A 27,743-nucleotide genomic window follows, 5' to 3' on the forward strand; every position below is an offset into this window, starting at 1 on the left:
GGACGTCCAAGGAGGATGTTTACATCCCATGACACCCCCTGCCCACAGGCGGGATGAACACCCGTTGAGTCCCCAGAAACTATTGGGTACAGGGACAGACACAGATCCCGACCACTTGGAGGATGTGGGTGCCACACATTCGTTCCACAGTGATGAATTTGAAGAGCCGGATGATAAATGACGGACCTGACGAGGAAGGGGCCTTTGATGCACTTTTGGCCACGGCGGCCAAGATGTTTGGCCTTACCTGAGAGGAACAGCGCAAAGACAGTGTACTGTACCAATGCAGAGAAACCTCTGGGTATTAAGCATGCTATAAATAACCAGTTACAATAGGGCAACAGCGCATGTCCATCCCGTTGTTGGAGGATGTCTGGGAGGACGGCCTGGTCACCTGGGCCCAACCTGCTACATTCCCGGCAAAGAAAGACTGATTCGACAAGAAGTGCAGGACCCCAGAGAGCACTCCTGCCTGCCTCCGCAACCAACCTATTCCAGACTCCATTGTTTCTAAGGCCGCCAGGAAGAGGTCAGCCAATCCATCATCCTCTTGCTCCGTTCCCCCAGATAAGAAAGGCAAACGCCTTGATGCCTTCGGAAAGAAAATTATTACCACCACAGCCACGACTATCAAGGCAGTGAACGCAATGGCCATCCTCGCACGATATGATTGTGAGTTGTGGTATAAGATGGGGCCCATCCTGGAGTTTCTGCCCAATGTCATAAAACAGGAATCTATGGTTATCTTCCATGGGGGCAAATTGGCTTCATCACGGTCTCAGTGGACACAGGCTTTTGGCAGCTTGGAAATGGAGCGGTCCTGCGCAGGCAGGTTTGGCTGAAGGCCACAGACCTTCGACCTCATGTCCAGTCCTGGGTCGTAGATTTGCCCTACGACGGAAAGGACTTGTTTGGGGGAAAAAGGTGGATGAGGCTTTACAGTCCATTAAAACAGACAAAGAGACTGTGCATTCCCTCGACATGCTACAATAGAGGCGCCCATTCTTTTGCTCTGGAAAAGGGCATTATGGTAGAACTTCGGGATAATCGCTCCACATCATTCTTCATCTTCCTACAAAACACTGCACACCTCAGGGGAAACGTACAGAAAGAAATCCCGATCCTACAGGGCGGTTCGCAATGCTGCTGTGGCTCCTCCCAATCTCGGGGGGCCAGTCCGGCAAGCAAGCATGACCAAGGGCAGGTCATTCCACTTCAGCACCCCTGTGGGAGTACGACTGTCAAGATTTGTCGCAGAATGGGAAAACATCAGGACCGACAAATGGGTGCTATCCCTTCTCCAGCAGGGCCACTTGCTGGAGTTTATAGACTGTCCACCGGACATGCCTCCTGCACACAAGCCGGGAAGGTTGCAACACCTGCTGCAGGAAGTGCATGCTCTGCTGCAGAAAGGGGCAATGGAGAAGGTGCCAAAGGACAAAGTGGGCACAGGAGTCTACCCTCACTACTTCCTGGTAAGGAAAAAGGCATTGCACAAGTCAGGGGGTTGGTGGCCCAGATTAGCTCTTAGGGTACTCAACAAGTTCCTAAAGGCACACATGTTCCATATGGTGACACTGCAACAGGTTCTGTGCCAGCTACAGCAAGGAGATTATTTGGCGTCCCTCGACCTCGGGCACTTATTTTGACATCCCTATTTGCCACTCACACTGGCGCTACCTACCCTTCGTGGTGGCAGGAGTGCACTATCAATTCAAGGCCGTTCCCTTTGGCCGGCGTTCTGCTCCACAGGTGTTTACCAAGTGCCTCGCACCAGTGGTGGCTCACTTGTGGAAAGGGCATACCCATATCTGGATGACTGGTTGATGAGCCCCCTCCTACCTGCCTGCAGAAGGCAACACCACAGCCACCATCTAGTGTCTGCAGCAACTAGGTTTCTCCATAAACTTTCCAAAGTCACGCCTGTTTCCATCACAACAGGTGCTCTACCTCAGAGCAAGACTCGACACCCAAACCTGCAGCGCCCGACCCTCGGACGAGAGGGTGGCGACTTTTCTGGAAAAGTTGTGCTGCCTCAGCAGTGCCCAGAGGTCCTCAGTCCACAATTACAAGTCTTTGCTGAGGATGTTGTCATTGTGCATCCCGTTGATCACTCACTGCAGGCTATGCATGCAGCCGGTGCACGAATACTTGGATATCCGCTGGTAACAAGCCTCAGGGTCCTGGGATGACCGCATCATTCTGACACAGGCTTACAGGCGGAGGCTTCACTGGTGGTTGGTGTGGGAACATCTGGTGAAGGGTGCTCCTTTCAGGTTGCCGGACCATCAGGCCACCGTTATGTCGGATGCTTCAGTAGAAGGCTGGGTCACCCACTGTCAGAACCAGCACACACAAGGTCTATGGTCCAAGGAGGAAAAGAGGCTGCACATCAACCTGCTGGAGTTTCAGGTGATTATCTGGGCCCTGAGGTTTTTCCTCCCCCCCTCCTGATGGGGAAGGTGGCATAGATTTACACCAACAATACAACATTGATGTTCTATGTCTTCAAGCAGGGGGGAACCGGGTCCCCACAGCTTTCCAAGGAGGCTCAGGCTCTCTGGGATTTGACTATATTGCACAACATGTTTCTCATTCCTCTCCATTTGCTGGGGATTCGGAACACTCTATCAGACTCCCTCAGCAGGGAGTTGCGCTCTTGCCACAAGTGGGAGCTGCACAAGGATCAACTTCACCTGTTGTTCCAGACGTGGGGCACTCCAGAGACCAACGTTTTTGCCACCTATGACAATAGTTGATGCAAGACCTTCGCCAGTGTATTTCCCCATCCGGAGAGCTTGGAGGCCGCCTTTGCGTTTCCTTGGTAGGGGAAGTTCCTGTATGCATTTCCCCCGATTCCGCTGGTACCCAGAGTTGTCCACACCTTCAGACTGAATCGGTGCAAACTGATATTAGTGGCACCTGCATGGCTGAGGCAGTTTTGATACTCCAACCTCCTCACCCTCTCGTAAGTGGCTCCTCGCAAGCTGCGCCCGCACCAGACGCTCCCGTCCAGCAACCAGGGAGCGGTGCTGCACCACGACCCGGCCTCACTAAATCTGACGGCCTGGCTCCTGTGGTCTTAGAATTTGGATCTCTGTCCCTTCCATAAGACTGCTGAGAGGTCCTGGCCCGAGCAAGAGATCCATCCACGTTAAAGTGCTAAAAGAGCTATTGGAAATGTTTTCAGGTGTGATGCAGGAGCCATCACTTGCGGCCCAGACTGTCTGGCCAGAAGACATTCTACCTTCTCTGTTGTCCCTGGCTCATTCGGGCTTGACGCATTCTTCAATTGAAGTGCACCTGGCTGCAATCTCCAGGTACACCGCTCCTCACGGGTCCCATCCTTGTGGTCCCACTGGCTGGTAAAGGAGTTCTAACTTGGGTTGGTCCGGTCTTTTCCACCTGTCCGTCACCCAGCTCCAGCGTGGGAACTGAATGTGCTGCTCTCAAAGCTCATGAAACCGCCTTTTGAGTCTCTCCAAAAGGCATCCATCAAGCATCTTTCCTGGAAAACCGCCTTCTTGGTGCCCAAAACATCAGCTAGGCAATTTGGTGAAATCTGTTTTCTTGCAAACCGCCTTATTTGATGTTTCACAAGGACAAGGCTATTCTGCGTAGTAACTTAACTTATTTGCCTAAGGTGCCATCCTTGTTCCATCTCAACCAATAGGTGGTTCTTCCCGTATTCTTCGGCACTCCCGTCTCCAGCAGAGCGGGCACTGCACACGCTGAATGTTGTGAGCGTCCTCAGGTTTTATGTGGCGCAAACTAATCATTTTGGTTTACAGATCAATTGTTTGTGTCTTTTGGACCTATGTGCCTGGGGAGGTTCAGTCAAAGTCTTCCATTTCAAGGTGGATTGCGGCCTGCATTTCCTTCTGCCAGCATGGCATTTCCAGGAAGGCACCGGGCCCACTCCACCAGAGCGGTGGCTGCTAATCATTATGGTCTACGGATCAATTGTTTGTGTCTTTTGCACCTACTGCGCTGGGGAAGGCTCTGTCGAAGTCTTCCATTTCAAGGTGGATTGCGGCCTGCATTTCCTTCTGCCATCAAGAGGCGGGCCAGCCGCTTACCTGCAGGCCCCAGGCTCACTCCACCAGAGCGATGGCTGCAACCACTGCCTTCCTCTCTGGGATCCTGCTGTCTGACATCTGCTGTACTAACACCTGGAGGTCGGTGCATACATTCACCAGGTTCTACTGCGTTGACAGAGATTCTGCAGAAGAGTCTAGAGTTGGCCAGTCGGTTCTTCAAAACCTATTTGCATGAGGTTAGTAAGCCTCCTGTGATAAGTTGTGCTGGGAGCATGCCTCCGACCTTATGTATTGTTGATAATACTGCTTTTGTAATTTATTCACAGCATGTGAATCTATGAAACATCCAGTGCTGGAGCAGGAATACATTGCTTACCTGTAACTCTGGTTCTCCAGCATTGGTATCTTTCCCTCCTACCCTGCATGGCTCATTCAGATTTGGCAAGCGTACGTGAAGATTGACGACAAAGGAGGAGCTAAAGGAGGTGTACCTATTGGCTGTGGACAGTGTGACCCAAAATGACTGTTCTAGAACACAAAAGTGACGAGAGTTTTCAGTATAAGTTTAAACTGCTCTATGTTACTGAGGATTGACAGCATGCAAATCCATGAAAGATACCAAAGCTGGAGAACCGGTGTTATAGGTAAGTAACTTATTCCTTCTACCTTCCACATGAAAATAAGTGCCACCATGTGCTAAGGTAGTTTACTGTGGAATAGATTAATACATAACCTTACTTCAGGGTGTACGATTTTGAAATGCTATCTGATGACTACTTTAAGTGGGTGCATATACCACTCTGTACCTTCCTAGTTTGTGCATCTTGTGTTAGCTTATTCATGATTGTAGAAGGGACCGTTATACTATGAATTAGGTAGGAGCAGCGTTTAGTATAAGCCTGTATCTTTTTCGTGCTCGTGATGTGCTTCTTTGGGGCTTAACAATGCTTACGGTGTTTGTTACAATTAACAGAATCTCTTACTTTTGACAATCGTGAGGTTTTCTGGTGCCATTGGAGAATATGTAATTTTTCCATGGGATTTCAAGCATGTTTCTCTGTTGGGTACCTTATCAGACATACATGACCGCCATGGAGAAACAGACTTGTTCCTGCAGGTAACCTAAAAAGGCTTCTCAAAATTCATATTGTTCAACAGCCCACTATTAGCCTGATAACTTCCCACAGGACTTTTCTGCAAAGTGACCCAATGCAGAGTCTGCAGCACCTTTTTAGCTAGAACTATTCTGACATGGATTGCAGAGTATAATATTGGATGTTTCCCCTTTGCAGGTTTCGATAACACATTCACAACTACCACAGATGGACGCGGCAGCCCCATTCCACGCACTGGAACACCGGAACGAGGCCCCCGTCCAGTTTCCCCTGATCGAGCCCATTCTCCAAGCCGTGGGGAGCAGCTAGTGGCTGACATCGATCCAGAAGTGGTGCGTGCCGCTCTTCGCGACTTCCTGCAGGAGCTGAGGGACACGCAGCGAGAGCGGGTGAGCTATTCAATTGTTTGCTTAAAGTGTGAGTGCCCAAGAATATTTTCTTTCGGCCACAGATGATTGGTAAGTTATGACCTAGTGTTGTGACAACGAACAAAGACTTTCAACCATTGCATTCCAGGAAATGTGTGTGTTTTTTTTTGTTTCAACAGTACTGTTTGCTTCTAATGAAATGAATGTTGATCTAATGATGTTGTATACAGGTTTCTTTTTTGGTATGTAAAGAAATCATGGCTTTTACTGCAATTAAATGCACTGACTCGCTGAAATAGCCCTTATGATATGGTAACCGGACAGGTGACATCTGGATGAGTTTAACATATGGGCCTCCAAAGCTAAGCACTGGAATTTGACACATCAGCAGATATTGAGCCTCAAACTATGGTCTAATTGCTGGTAAAATAGCTCAGTGGTTTGAGTGCTCCCTTCTGAGTTTTGTGTGTAGTCTGCAGGTCCTAGGTTGGAATCCTGGCAAGGCCAACTCAGCCATTCATCCTCCTGAGTTAGTAAAATGAGTACCAATACCTGTTGGGTAATAATCTATATTTATAAAAGTGAAAATGTGTGGGTTTGTGGCTGTGTTTATGGCAAAGCGTTGTTTCATATATAATTCCACACTGTTTCACCAGTCTGCACCAAATCTTGCATAGTTAGGCCCTCCGGACATTTCTGGCTACATGACATTTGGACACCCTACCCCTTTCCCTGGATTTCAGGACCTCCGCACATCTCAAACCTAGAATGCACGGTTACTCAGACATTTGCCCTGTAATGCACCCCAACAAACTGCACCACGCCATAGTGAGGCAGCGTGTGGGGGAGTAGGTCCCAGTATGCAGCAGCAGAGCAACTCTCACCTCCTCCCAACGTCTGCTCCGGGGTATGTCAGCCTGCCACACACGCTCATTCTCATTCTCGGTGCAGTTTACTTGAGAGTGCAGAACACATCAAGCGATAAGCAAATTGGAGCAGTGACCTACAGGATCATTGATTTTTAACAATTGATGAGAGTGTTGTCATGTATGTCCACAGAACCTGTTTGGATAAAGTGTATTTTTTGCTAGTTGTATATAAAAATGTTCTATATACAGCTCTTTGGCAGAATGTGCTGTATTATTACCCTTTTGTGCAAGATTTCCTCCTGGTGAAATGCATGGAAAAGCGGAAATTGGAGAGTCAGTGTTGGGTTTTTCTGAAGTCCTTTGGTGAGGATGTCAAGAAGACCGACCATCAAGTGAATCCAAGCCCTTCCACTGAGAAGCATGATAGAGAAGTCTGACCCCACGCCTAAGAGGGGAGAACACCAAAAGGACATACAGCTAATCTCAGATATGCACAAAGTAAAGCCAAAGAGTATATTAACTGAAAAATATACTCTTTATTATACAGTTGTGTATCTGGAAATATCTACAATATGGTAAGGACCTTCACAATAGAACACCGGTATTTCTTAAACTAATGTGTCTAAACAATACCAGCACACATTGAAAATGAGCACAAGGAAGACGTTGCGAGTTAGCACAGTTTTACTTTACAGAGCTTTAAAATAGTGAATTGCAGTAATGTTTCTTACAGAAATGCATAGAAAATGGTAGGCAAGTATTCAAAATTAACTGGGTACTTTAAAATCTCTAGGACCACTGTAAGGAAGACAGCCTTCTTCTCCGGTATTGGATCTTACATGGATTTGCGTGCTTATGATTCACATGCTTATGAATATTCCCCGTTGGCAGGCCTTGGCATTGTTGAAGGAGTTTTTCTTTAAAGCTTAAACTGCTTGTCACTTATACAGCCCATTGGTGCCACTTTGGATCATACTGCCCCAACCAATGCCACAGGTCCTTGTTATCTCCACCCAGGGGGCCCATTTTCAGATTTTTACTGTACGTTTACGTGTTGGGAGTCCTTGTTATTATCGGTCCTCGAAATTTGAACTTTTCAACTATTTTGACTATCTATTTTTTATTGTTTCTTCTGCTTCACCACCTAAGTGACTACTGGTAGCGGGGATCCCCTACCGGTGAAGATCCGGACCGTCGGGGGTGTTGCTAGGTCTGGAAAAGATCTGGGGCTACACTAATGTCGGGATTGTCGGGACTCTGGGCTACCTAGCCTTTTGGTTGTAGACCCTGAGATTTAATCCGGGGCTACAATCAAAAGACCCGGGGCTATAGCCCCCTGAGCCCACCCCTAGCAACGCCTCTGCGGACCGTCAAGGGATCTTTTATCAGTGGTGAACTTCTTGGGGAGGCCTTCTCCATGTGGCTTTGGTGGATGCCATTAAGAATAGCATCTTTGGGCCCTGCGCCAAGTGCGGGCTAAACAACATTGTTGTGGATGATCGTCACAGGAAATGCATTTATTGCCTGCATCCGGACCACAGGGTGGACCGCTGTTTCATCTGCCAGGAATTCTCCTCCAAAACCAGGAAGGACCATCACTGATGGTTGGCCGTGTGGCTAGAGGAAGGTGAGAGGCCTCTGATTCGACTTCGCTCTGCAGACATACCTCAGCCAGGGTTGGCAGACCTGTGCAAAAAACTCCCTCTGCAATGAGGTTGAGATCTCAAGAGGATACTTCCCTTGGGGAAGAATCCTAAGAGGGGTCATGGACATAGGTCGCACAGACTACCCCTCCGTCGATGGCTAGGACGGCAGCCAAGGCTCTGTCTGCATCAGCAGCCTTGCGGCTATTTCGCCCGTGATGAATATTCCACGGCTCTGCCCACCACGGCCGTAGAGTGTACACCAATGACCATCACTGTCCCTACTAAATCGTCGTCTTCAACAAGGAAACACCCTTCAGCGACGCCCACACCACCAACCAGTCACTCGTCCACGGGTCACAAGCACAGTTCTTCGTCAGTGGCAATCCCGTCGAGGACTCCGTCGAGGACCTGTAAATCCAAAACGTCTGCCTCATTACTGACGGCAGCACCGTCCAGTCGTCCAGTCTCCAGAGTTGCGGTGTCCCCTAGGCCAGCATCAGCAACATTGTCAATGACATCTCCGGCTCCAGGATTGGCTTCCTTCCCGAAACCCATCAAAGATGAACCTTTCTTCCCCATTGTGCCTTTAGCCAAATCAAAACCACCTGTCCAAATGCTGCAAGAGGGTAGCACGTTGGAAGACAAGCCTATGGAGGCTTTATTTTCAAGCCGGGAGGAGACGGAAGGGGATGTTGACCCAGTTGTACCAGTACCTCGTCGGTCATTGCAGCCTTCATCCCCTGGCCCATCTGTCGCAACCCCAGTGCATCCTGCACCCAGAGGCTTGTCGCAGGACATTTTAACTACTTGACAGTCTCTGGGACCAGAGTTATAGCAATGACTACACCCTTTCCCCCTCAAGGTGCCCCTAGGGTGAGTCCCACACATCCCCCCTGAGGAGGGGTTACTTCAGCCTCAACATCCAGGACATGATTTCTTAAACCCAGTGGCTACGCTTACAGACACTGATTCTGGTCCAGACACTGACACATCTCAGGGTAACCATACATCCGTGAGTACTGTAAGGGTGCAGAAGTACGAGTCTGATACAGTAGTGGTATGTTTGTTGACAACTACTTTTATTTGTCACAATAAAGAAAACGAAAACCTATTGTTCCTTATCTCTGAGGGGTTGCCCAAACTCATCCAAAAATACGAATGAATCTGTCTGGATGTTATATAACATATACATGTCCACCGTCCTGTTTCCAAACTTATTTCTGTCCCTTAAACTCAACACTAACTAAGGAAAACTGGGTATCTTCTTGATCCAGAGGGAGGCTCCTCTCACTCTGGACATGAGCTTGGTGGCTCTGGTCTTTATGAAGAGACCCTTGGAGTGATTCTTTAACTTAAAGTTCCTGATTTTTAACCGTTCTTCCAAATGTATATCAAACAGAGTTCTCAAGTGTCAAAGGGGAGTCCCTTCCCCTGCTCTCTCCAATTTACAAATGACAGCATAAAGTCTGGTTCACGATCCTACCAGACCCGACTGTGGATTTCCCCGCCCCCAAAAAAACACAACACAGTTCCCAAGTATCAGGTGGAGAGTCTCTTCCACTGTTCCTTCTTCGATGTATTGATATAGTGCCAAGTCTGCTACATTGTTCTGGCAGACTTGACTGTAAAACACAAAACACAGTTCCCAAGGCTCTATGAGGGGATTCCCTTCCCCCGTTCCTTCTTCAACTTATAAATGTAACACCTAGTCTGGTTCACTATCCTGCCAGACTTAACTGTAGACGTTTTCATCACAAAATATATTTTCCCTGTATTAAGGGGGTCTAGGAGGGCCAGGTGGGTGTGAGGGGGATGGGTGAGTCTCGTCACCTTGTTTCTTCTTCCAACTCAAAACTGTAGTGCCAAATCTGGTGCACTATCCTGCCAGACTTGACTGTAGAACTCAGTTCCATTAAAAAAAAATGTTCTCTTTCACATGGATCCCAGATCCCTCTGGGTTGTTTCGGGATCTCCCCTACTTGTTTGGCAACTCCTTTCTCTTCTGTGTGGGTCCCGGACCCCTTCATGTTTGCTCAGGTTCTCTCTGACTTTCTCTGGGCTTTAGCCCCTTGAATATATGTTTATTTGCTCTTGTATGGGTCCTTCACCCTTGTACTTTGCTTTTGTGGGCCTCACCCAACTTCATAGGGGTCCCAGAACCTGGTGTGTTGCTTTCACAGATCCTTTACCCCCACTGTGCAACTGAACAGACGTGGTGCACTCTCCTGCCAGGTACTGTTCCACACAGGATATTTTATAGTTTGTTTTAATCTCTCTCGTCTTGATTTTCTTAGGGTCCCAGACCCTCTTATCTCAGCTTTGCCTTCGTATTTCTTTTGCATCCCTGAACAATCTCTTTGGCTTGGCCTCTGTGGTTCACTTAGGGCCCAGACCCCTTTGTATTGGCTTTTCAGGACATTTGGTTTACTCTCCTGCCAAGTGTGTACTGATGCAGCATGTGTCTGTCTTTCTATTCCTCTTAGGGTCCTTGACCCATGTGTTATCAGCCTCTTTAGTTTATATCGGGTACCTGACCCTCTTTAGGCTCCCCTTGTTCATTCCCAAGCCCGTCTCAGAGACCCACACAGCACCCGTACTTGGCTTTCAGGTTCCTGCTGCGTGGCGTCCTGTCCTGCTCTGGTTTCTCTGACTCTCTAGGTGAGCTTTCAATCCTTCTCTCTCTGCTCCCGATGATGTGCCCCACATCCCTACTTCAGCGAGTCGGCTGTGCAACTTTGTTCCAGGAGGCATCCCAAGACTTTTGCCTACTTGGTTTCTCTTGGCCTGCCGGTGTCTGGCAGCACCCTTAGAAACAGCAGCTTCTCTCTACTGGCATTACGGTCCACAGCTCCTTCCTGTGTGCCTCTGTCTGCAGCATTCAGACTTTGCGCTCGGGTGCAGGCTTGACCAATGGCATAGTCCTTCTTCTAATGTGTACTTTGGAAAACCAAACGGCAGTTATCAGCAACTAGACTTCCATTGGTATTCTTCATTGCTCCATCCTTCCTCCTCATCACAGAGTTCAGTGGTACTCTTCTTCGTCTCAGTATTGTCCTGGGACTTGGTTTCCTCAACACTACACAGAAAGAGGTGTGGGGGACCACAGGGCACTCAGTGGAATGAAAGGAAGGAGGGGACAGAAAGGAACATGGGGATTACTGCAGTCTCCCAAGGTGATTGTCACTGGTCACATGGAGGGTTTCCCTCCCGATGAGATCCACCCGCTGAGTACCACCCTCAGGGGGACTGTCGGAAGTCCCACATGGAGGTGTTCCCCATGGAAGCAGTGGCAATAACCTGTGATTCATCACAGTACAATGATTTGGTTCCAGCAGATGCAAAGAATCCTGCCGCCGATCTACCCTCCACGAGTACACCGCCAGATGAAATGGGGTCATGCCATGCTCTATTAATGCACGCTGCCAAGCTCTTCAACCTCGTCCCTGGGGAACAAAAGAAGGAAGAATTCCTGTTTCAGAGGAGGTAGGCCTCCAGGAAATCTCTGCTCGATGACATCTGGAGGATGGTTTCCCGGTCATGCAGAACCAGTTTTCAGCTCCACCAAGAAAAGACAGACTGGAGAAAAAATATAGAGTTCCTGAGAGCACGCCCAAGTGTTTTCGCTCCTAGGCATCCCCAGACTCTTTGGTTTCGGTGACAGCCAGGAAGAGGTCAGCTAACCCTTCATCACAATCCTTCGTTTCGCCGGATAAGGATGTAAAGCAGCTGGATGCTTTTGGGATGAGGATAATTGCGACAGCGGCTAGCACTATCAAGGCCACACATTTGTTAGCCATTCTTTCGTGATATGATAGGGACCTCTGGTTTAAGATGGCACTACTTCTTACCGGACGACAAGAGGGAGGAACCTTTAGCCTTGCTACACGAGGTTGAGATGGCATGGGATCATGCCATCACAATGGTGTTGGTCGGGGCAGACACAGGTTTCCACCAGATGGGATACTGAGCTATCCTACGGCATTAAGGGTGGTTGAAGGCCACCAATTTCTGCCCAGACGTACAATCGAAGGTCATCAAACTGCCTTTTGACAGCAATGGCTTCTTTGGTAATAAGGTCGATGAGACCCTTCAGCCGATAAAAACAGACACAGACCCTGCCTGCTCCCTAGGCACTCTCCAGCAGCGGAGGCAGCACTTTCGTTCTGGGAAGGGGAGACTCTCCAAGTCTACCGGGGCTTATCAGTAGACATCCTATCATCAAGCCTCTTGTTCTTCCTCTCAGGAGGCCTACTGAGGAAGGTCCCAAGCGTACAGGGGGTGCTCAAAGGCGACGCAGATCTACCACCCGCTCACAAGCTCCAAAGTAAGCTTGACCAGACTCTGGGCCCAGGCCCCCAATTCAGCACCCCTGTGGGAGGACATTTGGCTAAATTTGTTGACCAGTGGAGAATCCTCACTACAGACAAGTGGGTGTTCAACATCGTTCAAAGAGGGAACACCCTCGAATTTCAAGGGCAAGTGTCCTCCCATTCCGCTTGTATGCAAACGAGAACTGCCTATACCCCTACTCCTAAAAGAAGTTCAGTCCCCGAAAGGGAAAGGGGGCTATAGAACATGGCCCACCGTGCCGCCGGGGCTCCAGAGTGTTCTCAATGTACTTCCTGGCGAGAAAAAAGCCTGCTGGTTGGAGGCCCATTCTAGATCTCAGGAAGCTCAACAAATTGCTCTGATCACAAAAGTTCTGTATGGTCACTGTGCAGCAAGTTCTCAAGCAACTGGAACAGGGTTTATTTTTTTATCACGTCCCTGGATAAGGAAGATGCATACTTCCATACACCCATCCATCAGCGGCATAGACATTTTCTTAGTTTCATAGTGGAGGGTAAGCACTACCAATTCAAAGCTCTACCCTTCGGATTAAAGCCGGCTCCAAGGGTGTTCACCAAGTTCCTTGCTCTACTGGCCGCACTCCTGTGGGCATGTCTACCCTTATCTGGATGACTGGCTCATCCAGTCACAAACTTCACAGATGGCCCTGCAGCATACCAAGGACACCATTCAATGTCTGTCACTGGGATTCTCCATAAACTTTTCCAAGTCCTATCTTTTGCCATCTCAGAACATCCTATTCTGGGCTCTCAACTGGACACCATACATTGCCTTGCCACTCCCTCCGAAGACTGAGGAAAGAGCATGTTTACAAGATTCAACACTCTCCAAATGACCACAGTGCACTCAATCAAATCGCTTCTGGGGATGCTGTCCTCCTGCATCTTGCTCACTGCACACCAGGAATTCCTGGATACTTGGTGGAAGCAAGTGTCCAGCTCTTGGAACAAAAAGATAGATCTTAACCCACAGTTTCGACGATCACTGCAGTGGTGGAAGCATTGGCAGCAGCTAACGCAGGGTGCCCACTGGCTCATCATGCCACTGTGACAACAGATGCCTCCCCGGAGTCAGGTGAGGAGCACACACAGGAAATCAACACACCAGAGGTCTTTGGCTGCCAGAGGACAAGTTACTCTACAGCCACGTGTTACAGCTTTGGGAAGTGTTCTGGGCTCTCAAGTCATTTCAACCCCAGCTGCGAGAGAAGGTGATCTGCATCTTTACCGACAACACAACCACCATGTTCCACATCAGGAAGGGGGGGGCACTCTTGCGTTCTCTACAAGGAAGCTCAATCGCTATGGCAATGGGCTGTAGCTCAGAACATGTTCCTCATTCCACTTCACCTGGCCGGGATCCACAGCACCATCGCAGATTCCCTCAGTAGGGAGCTGCGATCCTGCCACGAGTGGGAGCTTCATCAAGATCAAGTTCAGTGACTGATCTTAAGATGGTTGTTCGCCAGAGCAGCAAACTCCAAGTGCCAGCAGTTTGCCTGCAAGTATCCTTGCATGGAGAGTCTGGTGGAAGCATTCTCCATACCATGGGAGGGTTTGTTCCTCTATGGTTTCCCGCCAATCCCTCTTATTCTACGAGTACTCTGTGCACTCAAACAAGGACGGTGCAGGATGAGCCTTATTACTCCGGTGTGGCCACATCAAATCTGGTATCCCGACCTGCTGCATCTGTCGGTTGCACCGTGCATCAAGCTTCCTCCTCTTCCAGACCTACTATCCAGGGGAAACCTAGGCATCCTGCACCACGACCCAGCTTCTCGGAAATTGATAGCTTAGCTCCTGCAACCCTAGAACTTTTCAATTACCCTTGGAATGCTGTGAGGTTCTGACCAAAGCTTTTTTTTTTTTTAAATGTGTTTATTGGTTTAATAATATGAGGTAACAAAAAGCCGACATCATTAGAGATTGGTCAAGCATATCAAGGTAATAATAACAACCCTACCCCACCCTCCTCCCACCCCCGAGACCACGGTTAGTTCAATGTTCCTCTCTAGTCCGTGCCCGTGTCTGGGCCACCTTCTCCACTCCGCTCAATATCGTCCACCTCAGGGTGGAGCAAGGGCGCCGTCAGGGCCACCCAACAGTGTAGTTCCTCGCTGGAATCTAGTCTTTGCACATCGATAGCCGTTTCCTACGCCGCTGTTTCAGCTGTAATCCACTTCGTAAGGTCTCCCCACCATAGGGACATATGTGGACCTCGGAGGCTTTTCCACCCCATGGCATTGCGTCTTTTGGCCGTCATGTATATAAGATCTGTGAGCTCGGTTAGGGGTTTGTTCTTCCTGTTTCGTCTATATCTGCCCAGGATACAGGTCGTAGGCTCGTCCACCTCAACTTCGATGTCTGCGCCGGCCACTCTGTCCTTCACTTGTGACCAGAACTCCCTAATCACTGGGCAGCCCCAGAACATGTGAGTCATTCCTGGCCTGGGTTCACTGCATTTGGGGCATAATTGGGTTCCAGCACCTGTGAATCTTGATATGGCTTCAGGCGTGAGGTACGCTCTATTGGTGATGTACAGCTGGATAAGCTGCAAGCGGGCGTTTATGGAAACTTTCTTATGGTAGTGGGTTATATCACCCCAATCTTTTGTCTTCAAAGACAAGGACCAGTTCAGTTTCCCACTTACTCCTGCATTTAAGGTCTCCCCTGGTCGTACCCCACAACAGGGCCTCGTAGATTCGTGAGGTTTCATGGCCCCCCCCTCAGCGGAGTTCAGTATCGTTTCAATGCATTCATTTTCCTCAGTCAGGTCGGCAGCAACCGGCCATCTCTTGTTCAAAGCCTGTACGACCACCTTGTGCAACAGGAACTGTCCTGCCGGAAGGCCTGTGGCCTCAGAGTTCCGAGAAAGTTAAAATTTCCTGTTCTTGAATGAAGTCCCCAAGTGTGGCCACCCGGAGGGGTTCCCATTGTGTGCGTGTTTCAAGTTGCCCCCAAGAGTGATTAGCCATAAGTGCAGCAATGGGGATCTGTGGGGAGAACGGGTCATCCGACCCAACCAGCTTGCAGGCCCTTTTCCAAAGCCGGATCCCAAGCTTAGCGAGGTAAGGGCAGTTTCTCATAGCACCATCCCCGTCCCACAGTATGTCTCTTAGTAACAACCGGGGAAGGGCCGGTTGGAGGAGGGGAGTGTCCGTCGTGCTCTCATCGGCCATCTATTGCGTGACATGTCTCAGCCGGCTAGCAAGGAAATAAAGCTCAAAATTGGGGATCTTCAGTCCGCCCCTTTCGTATGGTCTTTGGAGAGTCTCCAACACCACCCTGTGCCTACCTCCCTGCCAGAGGAAGCCCCTACAGAGTTTGTTGAGATTTCTGAAGATTAAGGGGGGGATGTTGAAGGGGACGTTAGTGAAATTATGTAGTAGGCGGGGAAGGGCGACCATTTTGAGGAGACCAGCCCTCACGGCCATTGAAAGCGGGAGCCGACCCCAGAATGCCATGGATTTCGTGAGAGAGTCTTTGGCCCTTACGGTATTAAGGATATGTTCTGTGCCAGGGTTACGGTGTATGGTTATCCCCAAGTATTTGAAAGATGTTGCCTGCCATTCGAGATCGAGAGGGGGAGGGATCTGTATTCATCACTGTAAAGTGCCGCAAGGGGGTAAAGGCAAGATTTGCTCCTATTGATCTGGATCCCGGTGAGCTTGTGGAAGCAGTCCAGGGTTTCCAAGATGTAGGGTAGGAGGTGCTCGGGGTCTTGAAGGTACAAAAGGGTGTCATCAGCGTAAATGGAGATGAGGTGGATCACCCCGTCTATCTTAATGCCTCCCTCCCCGTATTCCTGTCTCAGGTAGGCCGCCACTGGTTCAGCGGCAAGAATGTATAACATGGGGGACAGAGGGCACCCCTGGCGGGTGCCCCTTTGTAGGGACCATTTGGCAGAATACGTTTTGTTGGTGTGTACTCTCGCGGTGGGGTTAGCATAAACTAGCTGGGTCCACTTTAGAAATACAGGGCCTATTCCCATTTTGGCCATGGTGGCATATAGCCAGTCCCACCTCACGGAATCGAATGCTTTGGTGGCACGTAATGACGCTACTGCAAGTTTCTGTGGCCTTCCCTCTGTTCTATAAATGACATGATATAATTTGCGCAGGTTCTTAGTGATGGAACGCCCGGGGAGGTATCCAGTTTGGTCTTGATGGATCAACAGTGGGATTACTCTGCGCAGTCTATTCGTAAGCAAGGCAGTAAGGATCTTGCAGTCTACGTTTAGCATAGAGAAGGGCCTATAAGAACCACAAATTGCCCCGTCCCTCCCTGGTTTAAGTAAGGGTATAATCACGGCCTCACTCATGGAGTCTGGGAGGGTACCACGCTCGAAGGCCTCATTAAAGACCTGGGCCAATATTGGGGCGAGTGTTTCCTCATAGGTCTTGTAAAATTCCCTCGGGAGACCATCCAAACCCGGCGTTTTCCCAGCTGCTAGCGATCTCATTACCACCCTGACCTCGTCGGGGGTGACTGGCTCGTCCAGGGTTTCAACCATTTGCGAGTCTAATTTAGGTAGGTCAATGACGTCAAGGGCGTCTTCGATCCTGGTGTCAGAGGGCGGCGAGGCTTCGGAGTACAGGCTACGGTAGAAGTCGGTAAAAACCAAATTAATTTCTTGTTGGGTATGCACGGCGGTGCCGTCGGGTGTGAGTATGTGGCAAATGGGTGGCCTGGGGGTCTCCCTTTTATAGAGCCAAGCTAAGAGTTTCCCTGGCTTGTCTCCCAGAGCATGGATTTTCTCCGTGTGCTTCGCGTAGCTTAGTTTACCGAGGGATTCCCAATGAGTTAGGCAGGTTTGTCTGAGTTCGGCCATTTTTTGTAATTGGTCGGGGGATGGGTCAGCCCTGCCTTCAAGCATACTCAGGTCCCTCTCTGCGCGCTCTAGCAAGGATGTAATGGATCTTTGAGCACCCCCCACTGTTGCAATCATCTCGCCCCTCATGACCACCTTGTATGCTTCCCAAGTAGTGCTCAAGTATTTAACGCTATGCAAGTTATTTTGCCAATATTCCTCAGTACTATCTTTTATGCGTTCCTGGAATGCAGTGTCAAGAAGAGCCTCATCCCTCAGCCTCCATGTGGGTACAGGGGGTTTAGGTGGGAACACCTCCCAGGTCACCAATAGGGGAGAGTGATCAGACAGCACCCTAGGCAGGTAGCGCATCAACAAATATGGACTGTTGTGTTAGGCTAAGAAAAATATAGTCCAGCCTGGTGTGTACGGCGTGAGGTGGGGAGTAGAAGGAATACTCGCGTTGCTCTGGGTGCTGGACCCTCCATAGATCACTGAGTTGCAACTGTTGGATTAGTTTGGAAAGCATTTTGGCCGGAGGGGAGGGGCAATCGTGTTTATTATCTGATCTGTCCAGTAGAGGGTCAAGGGTACAGTTGTGATCGCCCCCCCATATCATAATTCTGTCCATATATGGGCTGAGTCTCATATAAAGGGAATGGAAGAAGGCAGTCGCGTCATGGTTGGGTGCATAAGTGCTGACCAGGCATACCTCTTTGCCCTCGATGGAGCCGCACACCACCACCATCCTGCCCTCGTTGTCTGTTTTAGTGCTAGTTAGTCTGAAAGGAACAGTGGGGGCAATCCAGATCAGAACCCCTCTGGCATAGGAGGAGTAGGCCGAACCTATTAGGGTACCACGCTAGGTTTTGGCCAGGGCTACCAGTTTCCTGGCAGTTAAGTGAGTCTGTTGCAGCATGGCGATTCCGACCTTGCATTTTTTCAGGTCGGTTTGGACACGCCGTTGTTTAACGAAGCTGTTCAGGCATCTGACGTTCCAATAACGACCCTTATTGTGTCAGCCATAGGCGTTGTGTGGTTTATTGTATGTAACAGGTGGAGCTCGAGGTCTTGATGGTGCTGCATTGCGTGTGAATGGTTCCCGTGGTCTCGGGATTTCCCAGTGTATGTCCCCAACTTGTGCAGAAACTCCCCTACTCCCCCCCTCTTAACTGTGAAATCCCCAAACATAGAACTGGCCCAGCGAGGTTACCCTCTTTATGACTGTCCAGTTTCTGCTCCGTCGGACCGTGCATCGGTCTCCAGGTGCCCTACGGGCGGGTATATATACCCAAAAGGAAGAAACGTTCCAGGGGGTGGAGTGAACTTGGACTCCGGGTCTCCGCATGGTGGATCCATTCAGCTGTGTAGAGGTTCAAAAAAGTGTAGTTCCCACCAGGATGACAGGAGGAGTGTTATCTCGGTCTCCGCTTCTTTTCCTCAATATCAGGGATCTGTACACTGTCCATCCAGTCCCTGGCCTGAGCCGGAGTGTCGAACAGGTGAGCCTTATTGTTATGCAGCACTTTAAGCCTAGAAGGATACAGGAGCATATAATGCAGCTCGGCGGCTTTCAATCTGGCCTTCGTGTGTATGAACTGCGCTCTGTTCATTTGGACCTGAAAAGTGTAATCGGGGTAAATGCCAATTTTAGCAGAGTTCCGTTGGATTTGGCCACCTGTTTGGGAAAAGGCCAGAATAACTTCTCGATCCCTGTAGTTGAGAACATTCACTATCACTGGTTTGGGTGGGGCCCCCGGTGCTGGTTTCTTAGCCAGGGATCGGTGGGCCCTCTCGATGGTGAAGCCTTGGGAGAGTTTTCCAGCTCCCACCTCGTATAGCAAGAGGTTCTCTATGTAGTTAGTTGGGTCGGAGCCTTCGGAACCCTCTGGCAGCCCGAGGAGACGTATATTGTTCCGGTGAGCCCTCCCTTCCGCCTCCTCGGCTCTGTCCTCCAAGTTTTTGATCCTTTGTTGAAGCTCATCGACGTCTCGAAGGAGGTGAGTTTTGGATTCTGTGTTTTCTCGGACTTGTATTTCAAGCGCCTCGGTTCTGCCTGCCAGGGAACGGACGTCCTGACGCAGGAGGCCCAGGTCTGTGGCAACGGCATCAATTTTGTTTTCCATCGTTGCCTGGAAAAGCTTGATGGCTTCGAGAATCTGGGTGTTACTAGGTTCCGTGTCCGCAGTTGCCATGAGGTTAGGTTGAGCGTCCGAGGCCGCATTGTTTGTGCCCTCGGAATTTGGGGATTCGCTGGCTGCAAAGGTGTCCACTGTGGTCTGGCGCTGCTTGGGCCTGCCGTTTCTCCCGGGCATATCGTTGGCGCAGGGCCTCACCACACCAAGAGTGCCGGGAGTGTAGGCGGGAGGCCGCCGGCAGCAGCCGCCTAGGGGTGTCTCATGTTACTGCCGCAGGACCCACGAGGCAATGATATGAAGCTGCAGGGCAGCAGGCCAATTTCGGAAAGCAAAGGGTACCTCAGTTCTAGCGGGCGCGCTGTGCGCCGGACGGGCCTCCCAGAAGTCGGCTGTGGAGCGGGAGACGAGCCTGGGTGGTGGGGGAGCGCGGGGCCTCCCCAAGGGGTGGGCCTCACGGTCTGCCGGAACGTCAGGCTGCAGGCAGGGGCCAGGTGTTTTCACCCACACCTCCCCTCAAAGAAGGCTCGTGCAGGCGGGGGAAAGAAGCAGCCGGGGTCTCAGCGCCCGAGTTCTTGCGTTGCCGCCAGCGGCAAAGTCAGGCAGAGTAATGCACGGGACTACCGACCCAGCTGCCAATATGTATGTCCAGGCTGGTCCTCCCCCGCGCCCGCCTACCTCCGTGGCGCCGACTGGCCACCGCTCACGCCGGGGCCCCTCGCGTTTATCCAGGGCACACCACAGCCCAGTCGCGCGCCGCAAGCAGGGCGCTGTCTGGCAGGGGCGTCAGGGCCGTCCCTCTCGATCGATGAGCGCAGCTGTTCCACTCCCTCCTCTAGGCCCGGCACAGGTCGGCAGCCCAGGATCCTCTTCCCCCGCCGGCGGGCAGCGTCCTCGGTGATCAGGGCGTGGGAGCCGCCATTTTGAATCCGCTCACCGATACGTTTTGCACGCCGGGTAAAGGCGTTAGCTGTCACTTCTCTGCCTGGGAGACGGTTCGAAAGGTTGCTGAAGAGGTTCTGCCACGAATGGTGCAACTTGTAGGGTTCGGTAGCACGTTAAAGACACTTAAAACAGCTTATAATGGCACATCAGCACGGAGCTCTCAGGAGACACGTCCGCACTACATGGCAGTTGGCAACGCCCCCCCAGGTTCTGACCAAAGCTAGAGCCTTATCCACCCTTTCCTGTTACAAGCATAAGTGGAAGAGGTTTTCCACACGGTGTCTGTCTCAACATCTCAACTGTTGTTGTACCAAGGCTAACCAGATCCTGACTTATCTTCTATCATTGGTAAAAGCATGCCTAGCGTACGTTTCCATCAAGATTCATTTGGCTGCTATCACTCTGAGGACTTGCAAGCATTCTCTTTGGTCGCATAGGCCTGTGAAGGAGTTCCTCAAGAGACTTTTCAGGGTTTTTCCGCCAGTTAAAGGACCTGCTCAAGCATGGGAACTCAATGTGATGCTTTCCAAGTTGGCGGGCCCTCCTTTTGAGCCTCTTTACCGAAGGGCCTTTAAAGTTTCTCTTGTGGAAGACTGTGTTCTTGGTTGCTATTACAATTGCCACACGTGTGGGGGAACTGCAGACTCTTGCAATCTGCCATTTATGACTTTTCATCACTCCAGAGTAACACTGCGCACCCATCCTTCTTTCGTGCCAAAGGTGCCATCAGAGTTTCATTTTACCAAACCCATAAACTTACCAGTTTTCTTTGTCTCTCCTAGCTCTCCTGCGTAGAGGGTTTTGCATTCACTGGACATTTCCCATACTTTGTAATTTGATGTGGCACGCATGAAAGACTTTCGAAAGACTTTGCAGTTGTTTGTGGCTTTTGGTCCAGTTGATAAAGGGAAGGCTTTGTCTAAAGCTTCCATCTCCAGACGGCTATCCAGCTGCATTTCACATTGTCATCGGCTGGCTAACCAAATCTCTTCCGGGCAGACCGAGGGCACATTCGACCAGAGGGCTGGCAGTGACGATGGCCCTCCTGTACATCTGCAAGTCTGCTATGTGGCGGTCTACCCACACTTCACAAGATTCTACTGCCTCGGCAGAGATTCCAGCCAGGAGTCTTATGTTGGTCATTTGATGCTACACAACGTTTTTACTTGAGGTGAGTGTTCCAGCAGTGAGTGGACATTGCTTCACTTGAGCTCTTCTGCCTCCAATGGCTGTTTTGTTTGTACTGCTGTATAACCGTATTCGTAAGCATGCAAATCCATGTAAGATCCAATTCTGGAGAAGGAACAAGTTACTTACCTGTAACTCCTGTTCTCCAGTATTGGTATCTTACATGGATCCACATGCGACCCTCCCTCCTACCCCACTATGGCCCTTCATTGGATCCTACTGCCAGGCTTATGTGTGCTCTTAAATCTGAAGATGGCCACCAGGGGCGGCGCTAAGTTGGACGAACGGTATTGGTTGGGGGCAGTATGACCCAAAGTGACAGCAATAGGCTGTATAAATGGCAAGCAGTTTCTTGCACTTTAAAGCACAACTGCTTTAACATTACTGAGGATTACCCAGTCAATTTACTGAAAACATGGCAGAGTGGTAAATTTCACTGAGGCCCATAATACCGAAAAACACTGAAAACATGCAATAAATATATAAACGTTACTGGGGTAAATAAAGTGGTTAAAATGAGCCGGGATGGGTTTGGGGTGGCATCATAAGGGTAAAACAAATGGGAGTTTGGGGGGTGGTGCCTACATTAATTTATTTTTGTTTGCAATGAAATGTACCACTCTGTAATGTCAGTCAGTTATTCTATCTTCATGGTCTCCATCCATGTTGTTGGCACTGCTGGCTGGTGGGTCGCACTCCAGGGAAGGCAGATTCTTCTTCCTTTGGGTCATCTGGGCCATTGTTGCTTCAGGGTTGGAGTCCCAAGCTGACCCTACCCTGTAAACCACCCTGCAAAATAAGACCTTGTATTCACCAGGATTTGTTAGCTGTTCCTGAGATGTCATTTTGGAACTGCCAGTGTGAGTACCTACCGCCCTAGATTGGTGGGATATTCAAGATACTTACCCCCAGCAGTTCCTTGGGTACATGGTCGAAGGTTTCTGCAGGCACTCTTCTACTGCATGTTGCCATTCACTTGCATTGGATCAAATCCTGCTGCACTACTTCCTGTGGCAGCTGAGTTTTACAGATGGCACTCAAAGGTTTCCAGAGGGTCTCCCCTTAAATTCCCAGGAGTAGGTTATTGCTTTATCCGTACCTGTAGGGGTACGGATAACCACAGGATATCCACATATCGGGTTTCAGCAAAACCAGTAACAGGACAAGCTAACGTCCACTGCGACAGCTACCGCCTATACCTGCAAACTTATTCTTGCATGTAAAAACTATCTTTCTAGTAATAGCCGCATGATCCAAGCACGAGCACTAATTTTGTCTAAACTTGATTACTGCAATGCTCTCTGTTCAGGAGCAAACAAACAAGTGCTAAGCAAACTGCATTTCAAGAAATGACCACATCTCTGAAATAAGCAGCAGCCACAAATGGCTCTCTATTCAGGATAGAATCTACTTCAAACTTGTCTTCATCTCCCACGAATATCTCTATAATGCTGCCCCTAAACACTTGATAGATATAATCACTCTAAAAACATCATCCTGACCTACTAGATCAGCCAACTCCTTCTGCATCATCTCGCCACGCTTCAACTTAAAAGGAACCAGAGGTACCAGTTTCCCGGTACAAGCAACCTTGGCATGGAATGCCCTCCCACTCAACTTATGTACTGACCCGAACCTCCACAGTTTCAGGCTCAATACCAAAAAATGGCTCCTCACCAATGACACGACCGCCTCCATTGCCTGAGTCGGTAAACTAGACTCTACCTGCCCCCTCCACCAGCACCTATGACAACGCCTGCTGACTACTTCTCTGATGCATCCCGCCTTCTGACTGACAAATGTATCCTTATACCATGAGTTGTGTTTTGTCACTATTGTACTTAACTGTTATGCTTCCCCGCCACTACTACCTTGACGCTCCACTATGCATCAATTTCCACTTGTATGTATTTATGTATCCTAATATGTCTTGTAAAGTGCCTAGACACCCCAGGGTGTGGCTTGCTGTATAAATAATAAACAAACAACCTAACCAACCACATCTGTGCCTGCAGGTTTGCCGATTCCTATGGGGATGTTTTGAACTTACTTGAAACTCATTTTAAGTGACTATGAAGGTACTTACCTGCACTTGTGCATTTTTCCTGGATCCCACCCCCTTGCCATCTGGGTGTTTTAGCCCAAAGACTAGCATGTTAGCACCTGCCACAGGTTTTTAATTAATGTTTCAAGTCTTAAATTACACTCTTTCTATGAAAATGTCTTGCTACTATGTTACACTTGTGGTTACTTTTGTACCTTTGAATTTCTAGGAATGTAATGTGACCCCTTATGGGTGCTGTGCTATCAGTCTAATTGTATTCTGTCTTTTGCTGGCCTTAAAGCTTGGCTTCCAAAGTATTAACCCATTTTTCTCCCACTAGGTGCTGTATGTAACTGTGTTGGCACATTGGGTCCTGGTCATGACTGTGTGAATGTATGTTTTCATTGTCTAAGGTTCCCCTTTCTTCCACCACTTAGCATTGCATTGTGCCTGCCACCAGTTAATGCAGTTTAGGAGTGGATTGGTTATTAGCTAACCATTGCTGTTTTACACACACATTATTTGCTTACTATTTGTTGTGCTTAACCCAAAGTATGTATTTATCCTAATAGTGATTCTATGCAATTTTATAATAAGTACATATTGTTAGTATACCAGTGTAGTGTATTATGTGTCTTCCTCTCTCCTTTGAATTAAACTTGACTGCTCTGCCACAGCTACTGCTATAGAGAGGTCTGGCCTTTACTTTTGGTTGGAGCCCTGTTTCGTCTTCAGGTAGATGGTTTAACATCCCTCGCTGGGAATGTGGAAACACTCCCTAACAGAGACTGAAATATGTCTGGGGCATGTGACCTAGCAATTCAGGCCTGACTGTCCCTTTTGGAGTGGGATATAGTCTCATTTGTATATGGTCTTTCTCCTTCTATAATGGCATGGTAAGAAACGATGTTCTGGAGGGTTGCCCAGATGAGCTATGATTCATTCAAAATGTTCCAACCTGATAATGAATACAGCTGCCACCAGCCTTCTCCCCAACAGTTTTCTGGGTAAGAAACCACACCCAGGAGTAAAAGGAGATTCTCTGGCAGTCTCCTGCACAAGTAACCATATGGGCTGCTAAGGGCATCACAGCATAAATGAGCTGCAGCTGCAGGGGGACTTCAGTAAAAGTCCCTCTCACAGCAGCAGGAAAGTCTAAGAAACTAAAAAGCCTGCAAAATGTTTAGTGGACTACTAAAGTTAACAAAAAGAACCCCAACAACATTGATAGCTCACTGGGAATGAGAAGACCTGTGGACAGTCTCACCTGTGTCATTGTTGCATCTGCCGTCCCTTGGCCATCCCGCCTGGATGGCGCCAGCGGCCCTAAATCTCTGCATCTACTTTTGTTTGAATTCCTGTTGATCGCTCTTCACTTTCTTCCTCCTTATACAGGATGAAGCCCGCACTCAGACTAGCACCCTTACCCGTCAGTTAGTGGAGATGGAATCGGACCGTGACGGTGCAAGCACCCGCCTGCAGCAGCTCCAGAAAGTCCTCTCTGAATGTGAGGAAGGTGAGTGACACAAGGAGACACTTTCAAGAAGATCACTCGGAGGGGATGTGTAGGGGGGTAAATGTACCACAAGGGTAGAGACCCATCTGGTCTAATAATGGAGCAGTATACTTTCACTGGCGAGAGAAACACTACACAAGGATACCAGCCTGCCTAAAACAAATGAAAAGGGTAGGCTTGTAGGGCAGACTTGTCACTCAATTGGGCATTAACATATTACAAAGTTATTGGCTTTCACCCCTTCGTACATATTATCCCTTCCAGAAAGGATGAAGGTGCTGTTAAAGTATTCACAGAACCAAACCTGTGGGAGGGTTCTGAGAGGCCAACCTAGTTAGTGGACATGCTGTTTAACACTTTGTCTAGTGTAAGGAAGGCATGGTATCAACAGTAAGACAGACACAACTGACCACAGTCCAAGGGTGTTTATTGAACTTGCACAACTGCGTGCTAAACGCCTGTCTAAACCTAACTCTACAGATGGGAGCAAGCTGCGACCATCAAATAATAATAATGCAGTCCTAGTGGAGTCTTGTCAAAATAAAAGGGCCTATACTAAAAAACCTATTGCCATTCCTTACCACTAATTTACAAATAATGTGCGGTAATGTTCATGAAAAAGAAACAAGTGTTCATAAAAAATGTCAGGATGCTCGGCCAGTTGGCCTCCCTTTCCCACGTTTTCAGCACGGGTCAAGGTGGGCTACTCAAGCAAAGCACACACTCTGTTTTCTGCGGCACCAGGATATAGTTCAATTTTCCCAATTCAGGCCCTTCTATGTCCAAGTCTCTTTACTTCTTGCAAGTCTCTTGACACAGAGGGCCTGCTGTACCAAAAGCAGCATGCAAACATTCTTTTCCTTTTTTCAGTATTCAATTTGGGTTTTCACCCTGGATCCCCCTCAGCCAGACTCAGATCCTTTTCAAAGCAAGGTTCAGAGAATTATTTTGCGGGTGACTCTCGGTTCATCCCGGATCCCCCCTCCCTCAGCTGGGCTCGGACCAATTGTGACGTACATTAAACTATCGAAGACTTTCAAATGTGCACAGGTTTAGCTTGACCCGTTGCATGACCACTTCGCTCAGCCTTAATTCCTGGTCTTCGGTTTCTTACTTTCCAACTCCCATGAAAATTACCGATCTTTACAGGTCAAGGGTATTTCCCTCCTTGCAACCCACTCTGGTCTCGCCGTCTTTCTCCTAGTTTTAAACTGCCATCTTGGAACTGCTGTTTCCTCATCTGTTTTGCCTTGCTCAGAGTGTGCTTTCGTACTCTGCCTTTTATCCGTGTAGGGAAGTGTGATGGAAGTCAGGTCTGTGTAATGATCCATAAATGCCTGACCTTGCTTGACCATAGTGTTGGGACATGTCAGTCATAGGACTCTGGTGTTAGTCTTGTCGCTCACAGTGAACTGTCTGTGAAAAAGTGTGTGTTGGGAAAGGGGACGGGGGGGGTTGAGTTCGTAGGTATCCTACCTAGTAGGATGGGGAAAAGGTCTTACTAGGAAGGGGATACTGCGTCTCACCCTACGGTGTCCCACTTCCACTCCCACAAGACCCCTCATCCAGGTGATCCTCCCGCATTGGTCCACCCCCAGGAACTGGATCCAAAACTGATGGCCGTGTCCTGGCCACCTGAATGACAGATCCCCGGGGACTAGCGGGTGAGACACCTTCTATGAAGCAATGTAAACTGGGCAGTAAGGCAGACTTCAGGAGATATATTGTATAAGCACAGTTAACAACACACAAAACAATAAATTATTAGAGTCCACACACAAGTACACAAATATATGAATTAATTTGGCCTTTAACATTCAAGAAAAACACACATCACCAAAACACACACATATATCTATACACAGAGTTAGTAGTCTCAGAGTAAGGCTACCCATGCTGTACGATAATAACACAGCAAAGCAATTCAAAGAAGTAATGCAATGAAAACAGTAGCAAGTAAAGTGAAAAGACAAATGCAATAAACCAACCATTGTACACCCTGCCATATAAATTATATGGCCGATACCCAATTTAAGCAGGCCTTCCCTATCAGTATCAGTCTTATAATCCACGTACCTCAGAGTCAAAGCTCCGGGTAAGAACCTTAGAGGAAGTAGGCAGTTTCAAGAGTTCCTCTGCATAGGTTGTGTCAAAGCCAACAGGCTAGAAAAAGATATTGCTTGAAAGCACCTTTGCACATAACTGGTAAGCAGTGAATTATTTAGGGGCACACTCTCAATCCCACAATCATGGGGCCTACCCTGTGGGTGGGTGAAGGTAATCCTTGGCTGGAACCCCACCAATCACAGCATGTGAGTGAGTGTTAGGGAGTGGATGTTTTGCCCATACAAACCTTATGGAGAAGGGGGGCAAAAAAAGTTATTACACTCACCCCCCCACTCTGATTTTCTGAGTGACCACCCCTAGGGTACCAGGATACTTGGAATACTTTCCTCTTCTATTGGGTCCATCAGTGGAGTCCAAGGGATTGCATGTGCAGTGGCTGAAGATGGTGTCAGGATTGGGTCCGGCCACGCTTCTGTTCCAGTCTCTGATTCTGGGAGTGTTCCAACAGACGTATAGCTGCACAGGCAGGACAGCAGACACAGTGGGTCCTACAATGTGGAGAGACCTCCAGGACATAGCAAAGTAGAGTAGCAGAGAAGAAACCCCCAGTTGGCGGTGGCAGGCGAGGTTTGTGGTGAAAGAACCATCACC

The 27,743-nt window shown here is 49.1% G+C and overlaps 1 protein-coding gene across 6 annotated transcripts in view; it reads left to right on the forward strand.

Moving 5' to 3' along the window:
- The window catches only part of CROCC (ciliary rootlet coiled-coil, rootletin), a 644,212-nt gene that overhangs the window by 392,464 nt on the left and 224,005 nt on the right, over positions 1 to 27,743 (forward strand). For all 6 annotated transcript variants that reach the window (XM_069611116.1, XM_069611117.1, XM_069611118.1 and 3 more), the window contains 2 exons: positions 5,333 to 5,544; positions 24,905 to 25,025. In XM_069611116.1, the coding sequence (XP_069467217.1) occupies positions 5,333 to 5,544; positions 24,905 to 25,025 (333 nt within the window). The remainder of the gene's footprint in view (positions 1 to 5,332; positions 5,545 to 24,904; positions 25,026 to 27,743) is intronic.

The sequence above is a fragment of the Ambystoma mexicanum genome, chromosome 8, assembly GCF_040938575.1.
Source record: "Ambystoma mexicanum isolate Mex_15411 chromosome 8, UKY_AmexF1_1, whole genome shotgun sequence".
NCBI classification, from domain to species: Eukaryota; Metazoa; Chordata; class Amphibia; order Caudata; family Ambystomatidae; genus Ambystoma; species Ambystoma mexicanum.